This window comes from Calidris pugnax, unplaced genomic scaffold (genome assembly GCF_001431845.1).
Source record: "Calidris pugnax isolate Ruff unplaced genomic scaffold, ASM143184v1 scaffold24, whole genome shotgun sequence".
NCBI lineage: Eukaryota > Metazoa > Chordata > Aves > Charadriiformes > Scolopacidae > Calidris > Calidris pugnax.
Genome location: NW_015090922.1, coordinates 36,364,194 through 36,384,958, shown reverse-complemented (window position 1 = coordinate 36,384,958; position 20,765 = coordinate 36,364,194). Strand labels below are relative to the sequence as shown.

The following is a 20,765-nucleotide window of genomic DNA, read 5'->3' as shown; positions in this document are numbered from 1 at the left end:
GGGAGGGGGCAGGGGGTGGAAATCAAGCTGCTCTCAGGAATGGACAAGAACCCAAAACCAGAAATTAACACTGAATGGTAAATTTGGTTGGCAGGGCTGCTTCTCACTCCACTGGATGAGCAATAAACTTCCACCTCTGGAAGACAGTCCTCTCACAGACACACACAAAAAAACCAAAATAATTACCTGAATTTTATAGTTTCATCTAACTTTTATTTCCTTGTTCTATGCATAGTAACAACACAGATATTATGGTTAGTGCAAGCATGTTACCACAGCCGTCCCTGCATCTCTTGAAGTCTGCTGGACATTAACAACCCAGCAGATGGTCATTATTCCAAACTCCCCACCCTCCACCATCATTAATTCAGGAGCAATCTCATTTCAATGGGCTAGCCCTAATTCATAAAGAACTCATTGTCCCAGCCAAATTAATAGCTTTAGATCTTGCATTACCAGATGTGCTTCAGAGAGACAACAACATTTTAAATTATAATGTGCTGCTTTAAATCCACTTCAATGTCATTTCTCATAAATATTGGTGTATCAGGCAAACTTTAAAACTACAAAACTATTCCCAAAATAAACACAGAAAACTCTGTATTTGGGGGTTAGATTCTAGACAGATTTGGCACAAGCGTCCTCGATTATCCTGCAACCAACTTGATCACAAGCTCTCTACTCTGAGACTAAAACTGGCACGTAGCCTTTTGAAAGGCTTCACTTCACCCTGAAGATTAATAAACCCTCAATGCTGGCGCATCCAGTAAAGAGACAGGCAGTTAGGGTGCCTACTACATAAGCATTCAGACCAACAATAAATAGGACAAGTCAAATTTGTAAGAATTTGGAGTAGGTGAACTGTATTGATAAGTGATCAGTTAGACTTTTAATACATGTCAAACGGTGAACAGAAAGGAATAGAGAGAATCATTTGTCATGACTTAAGTCATGTTGGGTCTGACATTTGTCAGAATGTTTGCATTAAAACAACGGGAGAAACTTTTCCGTTTGGAAATGGAAAAGGAACATTTGCAAAAATGAGCATCAGTACACTAGAAGCAACTAGCAAGCTACCTTTCCAACTAAGGGAAAAACAAAAAGTAGAATTTTGAAAATATCAATGGTCTTTGTGAGGAAGAGGTAGAGACCGTTGAAGGATTGTAATCAAAATAAAAATAACTAGAAAAGAGAGAGACACAGAACTTTCTAGAGTTGCAGTATTAAATTACATTGTTATTTTTCCATGGAATTGGACCACTTTTTCTTACAATCCTGTATCTCAAAAACTTCTCTTACTCATAGTTTTGTTGGAAACTGTCTGTTTGTGTGAAATGTTCTATTTTCAATAAATTGCTATTTTCCATCAAAATATTTTTGGCTGAAAAAATCCTAATCAGGCTTCACTTTTAAAATCATTTTTCAAGTGTAAGATTTCCTGAAGTCCAATGCCCTTTCCAATGCCTGAATAGGGTGCCCAGGGAGGTGGTGGAGTCTCCTCTGGAGACATTCAAAACCCGCCTGGACACGTTCCTGTGCAACCTGCTCTAGATGGACCTGCTTTGGCAGGGGGGTTGGACTAGATGATCTCCAGAGGTTCCTCCCAACCCCATAGGATTCTGTGATTCCCTACTTAAAAGGCTACATTGTGTATTTTAGAAGAGACCCACTCTCATATTGACCCCAAACAAACAACATTAGTGTTTATTCCTCTATGTATGCAGGGTATTTTTCCCAAGTAATCTGTTTCCATGTGCAAGAAACAAATGTAACAATTATGATTTTAAGGTCTTTCTAGTCTACCTTGAAAAGAGGATTAGAAATTACATTCTCCAATAATCTTTGGCCTCCATTTGATTACAGAAGACTGTGATACCTCAAACAAAATACACAACTATCTTTACTAAGTAACTTCACCCATCTAGATTCTGTAGCAAACAAATATAATCCAAGCTGGATTTACCCCTGAAGTATAGTTTACAGTCCTAGCTGAAAGAAGTTAGGGCTGAAACGTCTGCGGGGGTGACAAACACACTCTTGGGAGGTGACAAGGGAGCGAGGCAAAGAGGGGAGTATTTTCTTTTAAAAAGGAAAACAAAGAAAGGAAGGAAAATCATAGTTATGTCTCCTATCATATTCCATACTAGTATAATTTTTAATTACAACAAGAACTCATGAATCAAGAACAAAACAGCATTTGCTGTACTGAACTTATGCAACTGAAGCTAAGTATGCAAAGCAGGGTTGGTTTTTTTTCATGTATTAAATATTTTTTCAAATTCCTACATAACGTAACTAATAAAAATATTTACTTTTACAAAGGGTCATGTAGACAGAACATAATTCTCCCAGAAGGAAACCAGATGTTTAGTATCTTCAAAGCGATGTTTGTGCTGATAAAAGCAGTAGCTAATCTTTCTTTTAGAGGTTGAACTTCTTGCTGAAGTTTCTTTTACTGAATAGCTATGTATCATGCTTTAATGAATATCTGCCTCAACAGAATAACTATTTTTACATTTTTAATAGAATTTTGGTTTGTGTGTACAGTCATCAATGCCTCAATGCTCAAACAGCTATCTATGAAAATTTTGTAAAACAATCCATAGTCCTGTTCTAAGTCCCATTCTGCATCTTTAGCTCAGGATGAAAGAAGTCACATCTGTTCCATAATAAAAACATTTCAGCAAACTTCTAAATAGCAACTTGAATACATTAAGTCACACAAATATTCAAGTGTTCCTCATGAGTCATGCAAGAGGTGCAGAGTAATACATCAATGCAAAAATCTCAAATTAACAATTTACTATCTTAAAACTTACCATAACGCACTAAAAGATACATAAAAATGAATTTACAAAGACTCGTGCAAATGGATTTCAACTTATTCTGTGGGTTTTTCCTGTATTACTTGGCTGGTGCCATGACTAATATTTAGCTACAACATAATGCTTGCCAACAGATGTGAGATAAGTCTGAAATCCTGTGGGGATAGGCTAAATGTTTAAAAGGTTTTAGAGGCATGAACAGAGTCTCTGTGTACCTCACTCAGAAAGCAAAAGGATTATTTAGTTGCTTAAATTACCCTTAGAAAAGCCTACAAAAAAAAAAAAAAAAAAAAAAGGGCAAGGACTAGCTTTACCCCAAAAAACTACTCAACTTAATTTTTTTTGATGGCACCTGTTTTTCCATCTTCTGAAGTTTGATCTGATCAGGGAAAAGCAGCCATGAGAGAAGTTTAACCTTCTCTGTACTGCATAATTACGCAGTTGATTACTCCATGTTGTCTGCAAATTTAAGAGTGCAGGTAGAAATCAGGTCAAAGGAAGGGTCACAGTTTTGATTCCCATTTCGCCAACACCATAAGGGCATATATATCACTGGGGCATTACTTGCAACATGATTAATGTATGGTATCATGAATTTTGTATTCAGCCGTGTTGATGTTCACCTACAGCACAGTATATTCTTACTTGCTTTTCCCATCTCTAGTGGCCATGTTATTTGAAAAACACTTTTAGCTTAAAGAAGGCTGTAAGATTCCAGCGGAACAGCATCATATAGATGCAAAGCTGTACATCCCAACGAGTGATGTTAAGGGATGGAGATCCTCTCTTAAGAGGGCAGGGACACAGCAGCTTTTGGGATAGGAAGTGACAAGAAAGGGCTGAAAACAAACAAGGTTTTATCTGACACACATCGGAAACCCCCAAGAAAGAGGGCAGTACTATCCAGCACACTAACTTTAGTTAACCAGCTTCATCCAAGCTCAACATAAGCACTATCAGTTCAAGTACCAAAATATTTAGTCTGTATAAAAGCAGAGTACCAGCACCTCGCTTACAAGAAATGCCGCAGTTAAATATGATAAAAGCAAAAGGACAAAACAAAGGACAACAAAGTGGTAAGGATTCAGATTTACACAGCTCTTTGAATTGTTTTTCAAGCACTTTGTGTGGCAAGTGAGAACTAAGCAGTTCCCTGTAGGCACACTTGGGGTTTGCAAAGAGAACATACCACTTCCACTCACTTCTTTGTAACACACAAGTCAGAAAGAATTAAAATTGTGGTAAAATTGTGGCTGGTGTGATGCAGAGCACAAGCTGTGATACACCCCACTGCCATCCTGTACCTACTTCACTCAGCTGCTTTACTGGCCTCTCTCAACCATTTCTCCAGACATCTGCCTTCCCAACCTTCAATCAAGTCCCCTTCTGCTCTCAGGCCAGACCCTTCCCTATGCATTTGTCTGTCCCCTGGGTTGGACTAGATGATCTCCAGAGGTCCCTCCCAACCCCATATCATTCTGTGATCCCAGTCCCTCCCCAGGAGGGCAGGAGCCCCCCATGGAGCTCCCCAGAGTTATGGGGCAACACCTCAAACAAAAGATGTGCAAGCAGGAGATGGACAAGGAAGCCACAGACTTCGCACCCGAGAAATGGTAGTGAAAGCAGTGTGAATGGTTCAGTTTTGGGGTCCTTGGCTGTGGGTGCTATTTTGTTTCCCCCTTCCCCAGAGGAAGCCCATTTTCAGCCTGACTTTGGAGTGTTACACCTACAACACAGCAACTGTACTATGGAGACAGGACTCATTACTCAAACCATGCGACCAAGGCAGTACATCCCTGAATTCTATGCAAGAGTTACTCTGTAAAATACTCTTATTTAGAAAATATAAACAAGTCATTCTGTTCCAGCATGCAATTTGTTTTTCTGCTCTGGATACACCTGTGACAAATAAACAATACTGTCACATGTCACCTGTACCCCCTCTATTAACTAGTCCTGAACAGGAGGAAAAAAAAATAGTCTTCAAGACAGTTACACTGCTGTACAGGATGCTCACCAGAAAACAACAGATGTGCTATAATCACTACTGCCCATTCATTTCCTTTTTGTCAAAAAGAAAGCAGCAGTCATCAATTAAGAACCCCTATCTACTGGACACAAAAGGAAGTATACACTTTTCCTTGGTCATTTGACCATAACAATAGGAGATGGCAGCGGGAAAGGAGGGACGACTCTGAGCAAGCGTGGGGGGAAGACAGGGGGGAGTGAGCTTGTCTTTTTGGATTATTTTTTTTTGACAAAGGTAAGAATTTTTATTCAACATCTTAACATAAAATGTTTAAAAAATAAATCACTTCGTCTACAGATTATACAAAATTCTAATTATATGATTCCTGAATTTGTCCAGACAATTCATTTAATCTTTTTCACAACACAAAATCCCAAACACGTGAACTGTCAACAGAATTAAACAGCATCTGGAAAAGACGTTTTACCAATTAAAGCCTTTTTTAAAATAGTTACCACAATTTTTATAAAAGGGTTAGTCTAAATGTACTAAGTCTTTAGGCTTTCAATGTGTTACTGGCATAAATTATTTGGATTAAGCTTTGCCAGATCTGTGGATCCTCCTGTTTAAGACTACATTCACTGATCAGCTTAATCACTGAAGTAGAATGACAGATTTCATAAAATTGCTAACAGAAAACCCTGGAGATGCACTTTGTAGTCAGACTGAAACAGACAATATAATCAGCCACCAGGGTTTGGGGAAAACTAATTACAAATTGCTAGTCTTAATTAAGGTATTAGGCCCTAACCTAGCATGCTGAATTAAACCCCAAATATTCCGATGGATACTACTGCAACTGCTCTAACAACCTGACAGGAGCTTCCAGCAATAAGAAAGCGTTTACAGGCCTCCACATGGCTACTGAACCCCAGCTTCTGCCCTGTACCCCTGCCCCATCGCATACCAAAAATAGAACCGACTTACAGAAAAGCTCACACGTGGGCACGCATCATTCCTCTCCACCCCCACACAGATTTGCAGGCCCTCAGACCATTAAAGACACGGCCTAAACAAAGCACTCAGTGATGCAGAGATGCTCGAGGAATTTTTTTAATGTAGTGACTCTTAGCATAAACACACCGCGTAGCAAAACTCATCCTAAATTGTTAGAACCAAGTATATTGATCTGATGTTTCCCTCCCTGCTACAACAGATGTCAAGATTTTAAAAGCTGCTGGAGCCAATGTTCATTCTTTCCAAAGATTAGCATATTCTAAACACCAACTTACTGACATAATTATAAACACACAATGCTGTTATAAAAGTCAAATGGATAATAGCAAAATAGAAACAAATTTAATAAAATGTCTCCCCTCTCCACCCTCAAATTTTTTTCAGAATGAAAATTTTCTTAAAACCCAGATTTAAGTCTAGCACATGAAGCAAATTTGGCAAAATTACTGGTGGTGGTTCGGTACAGAGTTAATATCCATCCCTCAAAGCTGTATCTGCCCAAACCATTAAGCTATTCTTTTTACAGAACACCACTCCTCATATTTTTGGTTTCCTCTTTTTTTCCCATGAAATGAATTCTTTACTAAATGTACTTCATCTAGTCCTTGAATGCCTTATCCTGTTACTTGATACATTCCCACACACTCCAGGTTTTGTTGATACAACAATTTTCTGAAGCATTTCACAGCGAATGCTTGCCTGCCAGGGATCCCAGAGAATCTTAGGAAATCCTCTGCCTCTTAGGACACAGGCACAAGCCACATTATCTCAGCTTTCAAAAAATTCGAGTCTGACTGTCTGGTTTAGCTTTTCTGTTCATCATGAAAAACACATTAAAATCACAGCAACTCAAACCCAAGGCCAAGCAGCACATCTGAAATCTAATGGAAATCAGGAAGTGAAGGGGGGTGGCGGAACTTGTGCAAGTGATTAACTTTCTAAGGTCACTAGGCAAATATTTCACATGCATTTGAATATGCACAGATTTCAACGTAAATAAATAAAATTATTTGCTGTGTAGACCCTGGGAACATACAGCCCCTCCGCATTTATGGACAAAATAAATATGTCAGTAATTAACTGTCTGCAAATAACAGAGGCAACTAGTGTACTGAATTTAGGTCAAGCCAATTATTTTTCTCTAATGTATGTTAAAACATGCAACCTTATTCAAATCTTGCTATTTTTAGAAAATACTGAAGAGGAATTTCTGGTCTTTCCTCTCTCAGCCTCTACAAAATGTTTTCCTACTTACAGAGACTGTTCTCCCTTGGATCCAAAGGAAAGTAAGACCTCACTAATGTCTGTCAGATGTAAGCCTCAGTTGAACGCTACGCAATCCTGCTAGTGTCCACCTATTAAAGCTACACAATCTCAAAGCACTGGATCTGTTGCCATTCTCCTAAAATTTTATAAAGGTTTAAACGCAATTGGATCATCAATACATACTACAAAATTACATTACAAGTCTCATTATCAGCAGGGAAAAATAATAAATATTATTAATTAGTGGTCTAATACAGCATATTAATATTCCTTCTGCAGGTCACAGAAGCCAGAGTGGCAATTAACACAACGTACTCTTTTTCTTTTTAATTTAAAACTAATCCACGCTACACTGGTTTCAGCATTAGCACTGGAAGGAGTGAAATAGGTTATTTATAAGTCATCAAGTTTTTCCAAATACCAGTGTCTGTGCTGTTACCCACAAAGCTCTTCACTGAATGCTTGCTTTCTTCAGAGAGAAGAAAAGACTCCTTTGGGTTGGCACCAGGACTGAGGAGGAAAAGAAGGAGAAAGGGACCTTGCCTAAAGCCGTCTTCTCATTTAGTATTTTCTGCAGAGTCTCATTTATTATTTTCTGCAGAGTCTCCTGCCAACCCTATCATGAAGATTTCTGGAATGTCAATTTGTTTCAGATAATCAAATGAGTGAAATCAATTATTACAATCAAGTTACATCTCCACAGCATCTAAATCTGCTTTTCCTGTGTTCTTGGGTTCCCCAGGTCCCCCAAGACTTTCAGTAGTAGTAAGAATATATAAACAATTAAACCCCTAAAAAATAAACCATGAAAGATCAATTTCTTCTCAAAATGGCATATAGTAACATAGGAAATCTCAAGAGAAGACAAAAGTTCCAGATGTCCCCAGCCCCACGGAGAGACCACAGTTTCTCCATAAAGTGGCACTTTTCCCTCCAAAAGGAGGGAATCAAGCAACCAAACAAAACTTCAGCTACAAATCTTTAGCAAAGAAATAGGTGCTAAAACTGAAGCATGCTTAGGTATCCCAAAATTTTAATTTAATTAGCATAAAATGCCACCGTCTTGGCTAACCAAGATTTCAGGCCTATGTAGTACAGTGTCCTATTGGGGATTTGCATACTAAGCAGTCTCATGGTTAACCTGAGGCATGTTCGCTGAACGCCAATGGTAATCATCTCAGCCAGAGGCACAAAAAACATCATCTCTCATATAAAAAAATCATTTAAAGTTAAATTATAATAAAAAAAAATTACCTGGTAGAGCACTTGCCAAATATATCACTGTTGGATTAGGAAAAATGGAGTCACTCTTCCTCTCCTCTGTTGAATCTCTGGCATTCTGCAGAAAGGAAGGCAGGAATTATGGAATTAGAGAAAGGATAAAAGGGAACACAACTCTGCAGCTCAGCAGGGGCCCCAGTTTATGCCCCCTAAACCACACTCACTGTACCACCCGCCCATTCCGCCTTAGAGAGTACCTGAATAAAACATAGCATGGGCTGAACCCAGTTCAAACAGGCTAAAGGGTCAGATTTTGAATAGGAATTAGACACTAATGTGATTCCAAAAATCCCATTAAGAGTCTTACCACCTCTGCAAGCACCTACCTACATATCTTTCAAAATCTAGATCAGGCAGTTTGTCTCTGGTTGCGGTGTAAGTCTGCGGCAGAGCAGGGCTCCCAAACTCTAAAAAGCTTCAGGCCATGCTCCTTCTAGAAATTATTAGTCTTGATTTTAAACTTAATTATCTTTAATGGCTGGAAACCTCTATCCAAATGAACCCTCGCTTTCCTGATGAGCAACAAGACACATCTCTAGCTGTTAAAGCTAGAGCCATGGGTCACTTCTGAGATCTGTCTGGTACCTGCATCTAATCCAGGTATTCTCTTGAGGTCAACAAAGAATTACAAATATCTAAATGAAAATATTCTTTCTTCTGCCACTTCACAAAAAGCAGGTATTTAGATATGGTTGTGGTGCAGCTCTTTCTAGCAAAACTTATTAACCTATTTTGAAGTCTAAAAAATCCAAGATTCTTGATTTATGGAGGGAAAGAACTCATTTCCTTTGCTAAGTCTGTAACCCTTTCCAGCTTCAGAACATCAACTGGAACATCAACTAGGAACCGAACAAGGATACCTTTTCTATTATTTTCATTTCTCTAAGCCATTGCTTTACATTTCCCTGTTCTAGAGGACCCCAAGATTGATTTACCTCTCCTTCTTTACTACATCTGTGCTATGGACTCAGCCAAAGGTGACAGTGAAGAATCCACAGAAACCGAACATCAAATGTTCTTGCTCTAAGCTTTCAAGAAGCTATTCAATGTAAGACTGGATATTTTTTTCTTTTTTTCATATCGCCATAAGGCCTGTTTATATACTTGGAGTGGAAACAGTGCACATTCAGCTGCAATTGATTTCCTGTATGGCAAAATACCTCAGGCATTCAGCTGGCTGGGAACACTGCGGAGGCCTCTTACCATCACCAGGTTTTTGAGACCAGGAAGCTCTGCCCCATGCTTGTTCTTATGCCAGAATAAATAGAGTCCCTGCTCAGCATCCAAGTAAATTTGGTCTAGGAGAACCAAACCATAAACAGGCAAGATTTTGTATTTCAAAAATCCATTTAAAAAATACTGGTCTACTTTCAACTGCAACAGTAAAACAATCAATTCAATCTTACTAATGTGGCATAATGTTCACCTACAGATGTTTTTTACATAGAAAACCACCACTCCAGCTGAGAGATATTTTTTTTTAAATGAAATATCAATGTTTTCCCTCATCCAGTTGCTATATTTACAGCTATATTTCAATAAAATAAAGCAATTTCACAGTAAAATAATATATTTTTTTCCATTTTGGTGTCACTGAGTGACAATTCTAATCAGTTTATTTACTGCATTTAGGTTTTTTCCATTCATAACTGAATACACAGACTAGCCTCCATTAACATTTTTATGAATATGAAGAAGGGAATACGTGCGCTGTCTTACCAGGTTCCTGTGATTAGACTGGAACAGTTGTAACATTCAAATGCACAACCACCTGACTGTAGCTCAGATTGTAAATTAAGCGAAACGAAAATACAAAGTGAGCTGTAATTACCATCCTACTTTCCATTTAGTCCGTGCAAGTTTCCTTAGTCTCCTTTCCTTAGAGGCAAAGGACTCCATTTCAACTGCTAGAGAAAGTAATTTCTTTAAGAATCCTAGAAAGAGCCAGACTGGCAACACAACCACAACCATTTAAATATACACACATACATGTGTACATATGTGTGTATATATACATACACACACATATAAATAAATTAAAATCAGGAAACCAGACAATCTTGAAGAAGCCTAAACTTTTTATGAAGGCATTCCTGTTTGATAGAAGCTTCACTAAGAAGAGCTTCTTAGTTAATGAGTAAGATTATTGGCCTAAAGCTGAGAGATCTTCTCTAACTCCCAGAGCATCCAACAGCCTTTCAAAGCCTCTGGACTGATGATTTCTCAACCCTCAATGTAAGAATATTGCATGATTTTGCACTAGAAAGACTACCACAAAGAAAACATGAGCATGCCTGCCTAGAGAAATTGATACTGTTGTTTGTCCTACAATTTCTATTTCACCTTTGAAAAAATACATTATTTAAAATAGCCTTAGTTATTCTAGAAACATATGGCAATTATTAATAAAAATCTTTGCATTCTTAATCACTTTTAGAATATATGTAGGATTAAAGCATCAAGCAAGTAGTTTAAGAAGCAAAAACCTCAAAGAAACGTACATTCAGATATTTAAGTTTACTTGAACCACAATGATTGGCTGTCTATAAAAAAAATGTTCTGGCACGTGGAAATTTCACTATAACATTGAATGAAAAGTCCAAAATCGTGAAAACTATCTTTCAAAACTCAGTAAAACCAATGTTCTCTTTCTGGGTATACTCTGCATGGGAAGCAACCAAAATAATTTTCAGTAACAGGATGGGTGGTTTATGTTATTCTCTTTGGAGTCTTAGATCATCTTCACCTCAGTTTTCCTAAAAAGTGTGACACACAACCTTTCCATGCTACACACTAACAGTCCTGACCAAGATGCTCAGTGACAGGCTAACATTATCACTTTACACCAATAAACTGGTTCCCTCAAACCATTGCTTCAGGTCTTGAAATCTATGCTTTTTAAAAACGTCCCTACCCTGTTTCTGCTAGGGGAAAAGACCAAAATAATCCAAAACCTCCCAACTGTGTATAATTGTGTTCCACAAACTTACAAGTGGGGATCTGCTTAAATTACAAGTAGAGTATCAAGACATTGTTCCATCCATTGTCATCTCTGCTCTTAGCTGGTCCCTGACCTTACTAAATCATATCTCACATCCAGACAACTCCATCCTTACAACTTGGATCATATTGTGCATTTGACATAATAAGATGGTGTCAACATATACTGTAGTATTCTAAAACAAATACTCTTGCCAAACAATTGCACATACTGATCCTCTAAAAAAAGCTGAAAATAAAATCATTAGCATAATATCACGTGTTAATCAGCAAACCACTGTGCAGGTTTAATCACCAGTGACAAAGACTACAGTAAGAATTTATTTGACATTATTCTTACCGAGTTAAGTGCCAGTACATAAAGCCCAAGTTTTCTGGCCAAGGAAAGCAGCTCGCCTATTATAGCATCAAGGGAAGGCCACATACTGTAGCACCATCTCATTGCATGATGTAACTGTGATGGACAGAAGATGTGCTGCATCTCAAGGATATGGATTTATTCCACATGCAATCAGCTGAGTGCTTTCCCAGATGTATTAAGCTAATTTCATGGGCTAAGTACTTGCAGCGCTCCTAGAGTTTCCTTCACTCTACCCATTCACAACAGCAAACAGCACAAAGGCTGACTTGCATGAGAAGGTCAACAGCTAAGAATGAATCTTTGCCAGACCATCCCTGGTATGACCTCAAGTTGTCCCCAGGAAAGAAGTCAGTGCTAGGCAAGTATGGGCATAGCCGAGTAACTCTGACCCAGGTACCAGAACTAATCACTTGATGATATGACTCAACGTTTATAATTAACAAATAAGAGAAAACAGCCCTGTACATTTTTGTGAAATTGTCAGAATTGTCCCTGTTCAAAACAAAAAGGCCTCTTCATGCAGCACAGGCATTGATTTAAAGAAGAGCGAAAGGAAAAAAAAGAACCATATAGTGGGCAGACTCCTCATCACTACAACACAGTGGCAACGAAGAGGCATTCAGATGGCCCTGACACCCAGATTCCTCTGGATATTTGAATAGGTGCATGATGCACACAGCCAGGGTGAGCAGATGAATCTGTCAGGTAAGTTTGGAAGCACTGTCCCCTAGAGATGAAAGAGGCCAGAAATGAAAAGATCTTCAGTAACAAAGGCTAATAACCAGCTTTTATTCTGAAAATGGCAAACCAGATAGTTGTGGTTTTGTTTTTCCAGAATCCTTCCTTGAAAAGCAAACACAGCTTCTATCCTACCCAAACAGCATGCAGTGGTGCGTGGAAAACGTCCCTTTTCCTCCATACCCGATCTGTGCATATCATAGGTCCCACCACATTAAAGCTTCACCAGTGAAGGACAGAAGAAAAATGCCTATTCTGCTTCGCTTTGACCTTGTGGGAATTTGAGTCAGTGTCTATGCTGTGCTTTGGATGAACAAATTGCTTTGGAGGGGCCTGAGGGGTGGAAGAGCCAAATCCGTTGAGTGCGCTTGACAACAGGGGTGGTTTATTGGCAGGACCGTCTGCTGCAGAATTGCAGGAAGCACCTTTTCAATGTCACTTCTTTTGGATCTGCACTGTGCACGGGAGCGGCAGGATGGCTCAGATTTGAGACTGAAGAACTCAAGGGACGTTGTCAGCATGTACAGCCATGATCAAGGAAGCACATCTGTGTTGGTAACAGGCCAGGCTACCAGAAGAGGGTGACACTGCAAATCATAGTATTGTCTAGGTTGGAAGGGACTTTTAACACCATCTAGTCCAACCATCAATCCTAACTCTGACAAAAAAATCCATCACTAAACCATGTCACTAAGCACTACATCAACTTGTCCTTTGAATACCTCCAGGGATGGTGCCTCAACTACTTTCCTGGGCAGCCCATTCCAATGCTCAATAACCATTTATTAGGAAAAAAAAAATTTTCCTAATATCCAGTCTGAACCTCCCCTGGCGCAACTTCAGGCCATTTCCTCTTGTCCTATCGCCTGTGACTCGGGAGAAGAGACTGAAATCTGGGAAAAACTCACAAGGTTAAATGAGTTCAAGCTTGGGAGAAGGAGATACTGAAGACAATACCCTCCTACCACAACAAGACAAAGAAGACTTCACAGTATAACCAACCTGGTAAGGTAAGGATTGTAAAAGGCTACATCCAGTAAGGAGCGTGGCAAGTTAGCCTGTCTGCCTGCAGGACAGAGACAGCAACCTCCCCAGGCAGCAGGAGCACAAAATGACCAAGAGAGACCAAATCACAGATTTATGACTTCAGACTCATCTAACATGAGAGAGACTGACAATTATCAAAGACTGACAGAAAGGAGAGATTACAAACTTCATATGTATACTGGTAGTGTATGAGAGAAGGCAAGTTGTCTCTTCAAATGCAATGATTCATTCTTAAATACGTCTTTGCCTACCATTCAAATAGCCTAAGACTGCTGATTCTTCAGAGAAATTAGTGTTTCTGCAACAAGCTGAAGTCTACAATGACATCACTAGGACACTAAAGTATGACATCTCTCTGAGCAACTGCACAAGGTATGTTATCAGGATAATGAGTAGGAATCAGAAAGTAAACAGTGACAAAACTTCACAAACACTGGAGTGTGAAGCATGCTGACCTTGGCAGCACCAAACCTGCTTTCAAGCTAAAATGATGTTTCTGCTGACATTAACTTGGTTGCAGTTTAAACAGCAAGTGGAAATTTTTGTGCATACTGAAGTGATAAGATTACAGACTTGCATAATAAGTAGCTCTTCATTTCACCCACCTATTTTCAAAACTCTTTACAAAGAAGGAACTGTAATTTTTCCTTCACATCAGGTCTCAAGGACGCAAAACATGATGTTACTTCAGAATGAAGTACCAGAGATCAGTGTTGGCGGCACCCAAGGGGATAGACAACGCAAATACAAAGAAAAAAAACAGCAAAAAATAAAAACAACCCTTCTTCCCCCAAACCAGCAAGTTGATACTGGTATCTAGAAATCACAGCAGAGCTGCAATAGACACTGTGTGTAATCTTAGGGGACATATGGAGGGGAAACATTTGTAACTACTTTAATAAAGAAGAGTTTACAGGAGGTTAGCACAGATAACTTGCCTGTGTTTACAGACAACTCCACCTAACACAAGCGGAAGCATAGGAGAAAGTACAAGCCCTACAGCCTGTGCACTAAATCTAGGAGATAGAGACTACTCATGGGGGCTGATTAAAGCAGAAGCTGACCTTGAAGCCCACACCCAGATGACAATGCTGAAAAGATGTCAACCATGACCATGACAGGAAGCTGGCTGTTACGCTGTCACTGCCGCTGCTCCTTAGGGCAATCCAGCCTTCTCTTTCCTGAGCTAGGCATCAAGGTTTTATCTACAATAGCTCTGAGTAAGCAACCAGCCAGGTGATTCAATCACTGCTTCAGTGACACCCTTTTTACCTCTGCTCAGTACTTCCCATGAGAGGATGCAGGCATCCTCTCAGCAGAAAAGATAAGCTGCACAATACTAATACCCTGGGGCATACTCCTGAAATGTCTGAATGGATATGCACCTTCAAATAGTTCAATGTTAACATCCATTAAGTTAGCTTTTAAAACATCTGGGCAGGGCTCACATGCAAGTTTCTACAGAACTCATGCTTATGGAAAGAGGCTTGGCACCACTTGTGCTCTGAAACTCAACGATAGACCAGGCAAGCAAGACTTATAAGATTCAAAGATAATTAGCACTGCTTCAGAGTCACAGATTTGCGTGGGAAGCAGCTGCCAGCCCTAGATATACCTGTTCACTACACTTATAAAACACACGTGCAACTTTCACTAGCATAACCACCCACGGTCCCACAGAGGACTGGAAGGAGAACTAGTGGAGCTCATGCAGTGGAAGACAGGAAGGAAGGAAGAAAACAAGTCATATGCAACAAGTCTCTCTTTTAGATAAATTTTTAAACCAATACCTTGCTTTGTATTTTCACAGCAATGCTTTGCATTATTAGTGAGGCCACAACCACCTCCATATTCAGGTCTTTCAGAAGGTGCCCCAGTCAGCAGCTGACAGTGGTCTTAAGCAGCTTGTAACTTTGCTTGGACAGCTGCTTCTTTCAGGCCCCCGCGATAAGTATCAGCAGCTTTTCCCTCCATTTCCTTCCCCAGTCCACCCTGACTAGGCCCCTTTCTTTTCCTGCACTTGTAATCAAATTTGCAGTTAAACCTTTTTTAGGCCAAGTTCATACAAACTCGACTTGGTGAATCAGACTCGACAGACCTATTCAATGCAACAAACACAACGACAAAAAATATTCGGATCCTTAAAGTGACTTGAGAAACTTTTAACACTGTGAGATTGTGTTATTTCAATTTCAGAAGGAGAGTGTGTGTAATAAACTAACAGCTTCTGCTGAAGATTTAGGTTATTATTTGATCAGTTCACGTTCATCTTCTGTATCCTTAACCACATTCTTAAAAGACTCCCACTTTTTAAGACACATGGTGGTGTGCCTAAGACTGACTTTACCTCTTCACTCACTCTGCTCCTGTTCCCCCTTCAGTTTTGTGGTTCCACACTGATGTTTTTCTAAAGCCCCAAGTCTTGGAACCACGACATCTCATGGGAATCTCAGCTTTTCTTTCAATAAAGAAATTTCTGTGCATTACAGTTACAACAAAAGAACTGGAAAATATGAGTTTAATAGGCTTAAAAACCAAAAGGAACTGAAAAATATTACAAGATCAATGGTTAGTAAACCAAACACATAAGTTTGGGAAGCCTGAGCCATGACTGGGATGTAGAGGACACCTTTTGGGATTGGTGATAGAGCACAAATCTTTAGAGGCAAATGAGCAGCTATTAGAAATGCTTTGAAAAACATCTCTAAAAAAAGGAGAGCGAAAAAGGTTTCATGTCCTCTGCATTCTCAGCTTACAAGAATAACACTTTCTTCCACTTTTTTCCTCATTGCCAGTCTAACAAACTAAAACTCTGTGTAACCACAGTAATGCAGGTTCTCAAAATAAAGCATTCAGCAACACCTCTCCAAGTCTTTCTGCCACTCCAGACTTCGCTGAGGGCTGCAATAGCTCTTTCCCCTCCCCCCTATCTTAACACCACAAAATTAAAATACTGTTTAAAGTAGTGGTAAAACATTTTCATTGTCCCCACGAGCAAAAATTCCAGTTCATTGTAAGACGATCACCATATGTAATCACAATTATTCCAAATATCTTCAGTAGACAATACATTACTTTTATTTTTTCATATATCATTATTCTATCTTTTATTGTATATTCTCGTTAAATATCCATGCACTACACTTGGCCTCTTAAGAAATTTATGGCAAAGTAACTTAAAGCCATAACTAATTTAATGTGTCAATAAAACATGTTTCTTTACCACAGCAATCATCCTTCTCAACACATGACTGAATACAAAAGGGAATGCACATCAGATTAATTCCTTTGTACTAATTTATAACTGCCACAGCTTTATAGACATCTAATTTGAGAAAAGCTTCTAATCAGAGTCCTGCAAACGGCTCCCTTTATCATCGGATTGGACGTTTCAATTATTTCCTGACCTAGTGCATCTGACCCTATGGACTTGGGGTACATGACGGGGCCATGCTGAGCATCATCTTCAACTGCCACCCAGCAACGTGGCGCCTCCCCTCTTCATGACCCCATTCTCCAAAGGCCAAGAACTGCAGCTCTAGCTTGGCTGGGAAGAGACTTAGTAGTGCCCAGCAATTGTTGGAGTGGCAACAGAGAATGAGGAAAACAAACAAATAAATAAAAATCAACACTTGAATGAGTCTTTGGCATACTTTAATGAGAGTGCTAAATATCCGTTAAAAGATTTGTTACTTGGGACTACTTTTGAAAAAAAAAAATAAAAAATCAAGAGATCAAACCAAAAAACCTGTCCATTCCGAGTTCACATATTTTGTAGTATGCTTCCCTAGGAACAGTTTTGGTTTGGTGTTGGTCTTTTTTAAATACAAAGGGCACACTTCAATTTTAGAGATGATACCTCTCTACAAAAACTTTTTTTTTTTTCGTTTTTTAATAGCAGTACCTCAGGTTAATCTGTGGAAGTAATCTTCAAAATTGCAGATTTTGTAACTGTGTCCTTGTTATCCCTGTCTTTGGGTTGATCTCAAAAGCGTTCACCAGAGCCTACAAGCTGCATGAGCGATGCTATCACAGAGCTTTGGCTACCCCTGCCACCAGTAATCTTTTCAGTGAGGTAAAATGACAGAAGCCGCTATCACAATGACAGTTCTGTTAGTGTTATATGGCTACAGAAAACAGATCACCTTTGCACTGCACAGTTTGCATCCAAAGGTAATAAAGCAATGATTCAAGTATGTGCCTTCATTAGTTGCTATAACCCTATGTAGTTAGCAGGGCTTAAAAAGCCTTTCCTGAATTAGAGCCAAGAAATCACAAGCGTAGGAAAGGCAGAAGATGACAGGTATATGTCAACCCAAACAAACACACATGAGGAAACTTTCAAACACACACACTGCTCCAAATGACTTAGCAAAAATACTAATACCGAGGCCACATGAAAAATGGCATCAGTGAAAGGTTCAAACATACCAACCTATACACGTAACAGTAGCAAAAAGGACCACAAAAGGACCTCATGACTTGCCTGAATTACTTATTAAACAAGTAAGCAGATATTTTCACTTCTCTTCTAGCTTTAACCTTCTAGGTCACTACAAAGGTTTAAAATAAAATAAATTTAAAATAAAATTTAAAACAAAACAAAACAAAACAACACAACCCCATAAAAAACACCAACAAACATCAGAAAAACAACCCCAAAAACACCCCACAGGAAGTGTCAAGAGCTCAGTTGGTTAGCTCCAAGTCTTTCCTTGTGGGCACAGCTTATACCAAGGCTCCGCCATCAACTCCTTCAGGCCTAAAATATGCCTTTGGACAGTTGACTTCTATTCTCACATCCTGCCCGAGGAAGGAGAACACATTAGCAGATGTCCTGAAATCACTGGAGCTGCCAACAAACTAAGTTCACCACTTGAAGATTTCCAAAGCTGCACATTCTTAACATCTACCCTCACTTAAAAGTCAAGTCAATACTGTCTTTGCAAGATGTTGTCAAGACGATAAATTACAAACCAAGATGACTACGCATTCATTTTTTCTTTTTTAAATTGTAAGTAAAACAACAAGAAAAATGACACATTATAACCTAGTTTTTGAATCATAACATGCCTTTGCAGGGATGCATGCAGTCATATTGCTACATGTCGACATTGTTTATGGAGGGCTCTCTAGGTGTGTGAGAAAAAGCCAGCATTCCCATAAATGAACACATTTAAAACCGAAACTTTTATCGCAGTGCTCTGCATCATTTCTGGTTTGCCAACTGAGACACGGAAGAGAAGCAGAGTCAAAGTTTAATGGCTAAGCATCTGCACGGACCTGAGAACAATACCAATATTCATTAAGAGCCCGATCTCAAACTGCCATCTCATATTTTCAAGACAAGCGCCCTATTAATACATTTTCTAACCTTAGCACAACTCTTCTGTTTTCATCTCAAAGCACCCACACACACATTGGTAAAGGGCTCCCAAAATTATGACAACTACGTGCCACATACACCAAAGAAAAATTTAAAAATAAATCTCGAGGAAGCTATATATTGTGCCTTGCCAACCACAGGGAACTGCACAGCCAGGAGTTGCTACAGCCAGATTTAGCTTTGTACAAGCTAACAGGATTCCTTTATAAATTTAGCTAGAGGCACGGGCAACAAACGCTTGTGGAAATTTGAACCGCAACTCTCCAGCAGCAAAGATTGTTCCCTCCAAGAATGAAACAGTAGCAAAAGAAGAACTATTAGTAGGCTCTTATTACACAGCTTTCAAAACACCTATAAGTCATCAGGTTCTCCAGGCAGCGTTATTAAATTGCTGAAGTACCAGCAACATTAAAAGAAAAAAAAGCCGGGCCACAGCTGTTTCAGAGCCTGCCAATTAATAATTAAAGGAGGAAAAAAAAAGCCAACTAAAGAGAGGCCGTGTTGGAAGCCAGCTGAACGTACAGCTAAGTTTGTTTCGGGTCCTTCTCCCTCATACTTGGCTGGTGAAGGGAGAAGGGCAGGAGTGAGCACCTCGGCTCTGCCACCTCTCACCTCAGGATGAGCTCTGAAGGGCTCCTCCTTCATCAGGAGGCACAAGGGCTGGGACACCCCATCCACGAAGCCGGGAAACGGCAAGGGCAGGAGATGGGGAAACACATACAGGGTCCCACAAGACAGGCAGGATGCTGCTCTGCCCCCACTGCCTCTCCCTTTTTTTCCCGCAATAAACGCTCTGGCGACTTAACAATAAGATCAATCGTACTTTTATCCCTCTTTAGACCACGCTTGTCGCCAACCAAACGTTACTTTACACGTAAAACCGAGGGGGCTTTTTTTGAAACAGAGTTTCCCCAGAAGACACAGGTTTGCTGAAGCATCACCCCGAAACACCGCGCAGTTTTACCCTAGAGGCACGGGCAACAAACGCTTGTGGAAATTTGAACCGCAACTCTCCAGCAGCAAAGATTGTTCCCTCCAAGAATGAAACAGTAGCAAAAGAAGAACTATTAGTAGGCTCTTATTACACAGCTTTCAAAACACCTATAAGTCATCAGGTTCTCCAGGCAGCGTTATTAAATTGCTGAAGTACCAGCAACATTAAAAGAAAAAAAAGCCGGGCCACAGCTGTTTCAGAGCCTGCCAATTAATAATTAAAGGAGGAAAAAAAAAGCCAACTAAAGAGAGGCCGTGTTGGAAGCCAGCTGAACGTACAGCTAAGTTTGTTTCGGGTCCTTCTCCCTCATACTTGGCTGGTGAAGGGAGAAGGGCAGGAGTGAGCACCTCGGCTCTGCCACCTCTCACCTCAGGATGAGCTCTGAAGGGCTCCTCCTTCATCAGGAGGCACAAGGGCTGGGACACCCCATCCACGAAGCCGGGAAACGGCAAGGGCAGGAGATGGGGAAACACATACAGGGTCCCACAAGACAGGCAGGATGCTGCTCTGCCCCCACTGCCTCTCCCTTTTTTTCCCGCAATAAACGCTCTGGCGACTTAACAATAAGATCAATCGTACTTTTATCCCTCTTTAGACCACGCTTGTCGCCAACCAAACGTTACTTTACACGTAAAACCGAGGGGGCTTTTTTTGAAACAGAGTTTCCCCAGAAGACACAGGTTTGCTGAAGCATCACCCCGAAACACCGCGCAGTTTTACCATGTGTTAACAGAAACACCTCCTCCCTCCTTCCCCCCCCCCCCAAAAAAAAACCCCCCCCCCCAAAAAAAAAAAAAAAGAGAGACTCGATGAAAGCCCCAGCCCCCGGCGTGCAGGCTGCCCCTCGGCTCCGGCCAAACACAAAGCGGTCGGTTCGGCGG

At 40.0% G+C, this 20,765-nt stretch overlaps 1 protein-coding gene across 2 annotated transcripts in view; it reads right to left on the bottom strand.

Annotated features, from left to right (window-relative positions):
- The window catches only part of PLEKHG1 (pleckstrin homology and RhoGEF domain containing G1), a 136,639-nt gene that overhangs the window by 115,612 nt on the left and 262 nt on the right, over nucleotides 1-20,765 (bottom strand). Inside the window, exons 1-2 of one of the 2 annotated variants that reach the window (XM_014951172.1) lie at nucleotides 19,503-19,578; nucleotides 8,332-8,416 (exon numbers count right to left, since the gene is read on the bottom strand). In XM_014951172.1, the coding sequence (XP_014806658.1) occupies nucleotides 8,332-8,416; nucleotides 19,503-19,535 (118 nt within the window). In that variant the 5' untranslated portion in view covers nucleotides 19,536-19,578. Of the gene's footprint in view, nucleotides 1-8,331; nucleotides 8,417-19,502; nucleotides 19,579-20,765 lie in introns of those variants that run through there. The other variant, XM_014951173.1, reaches the window with a different exon arrangement.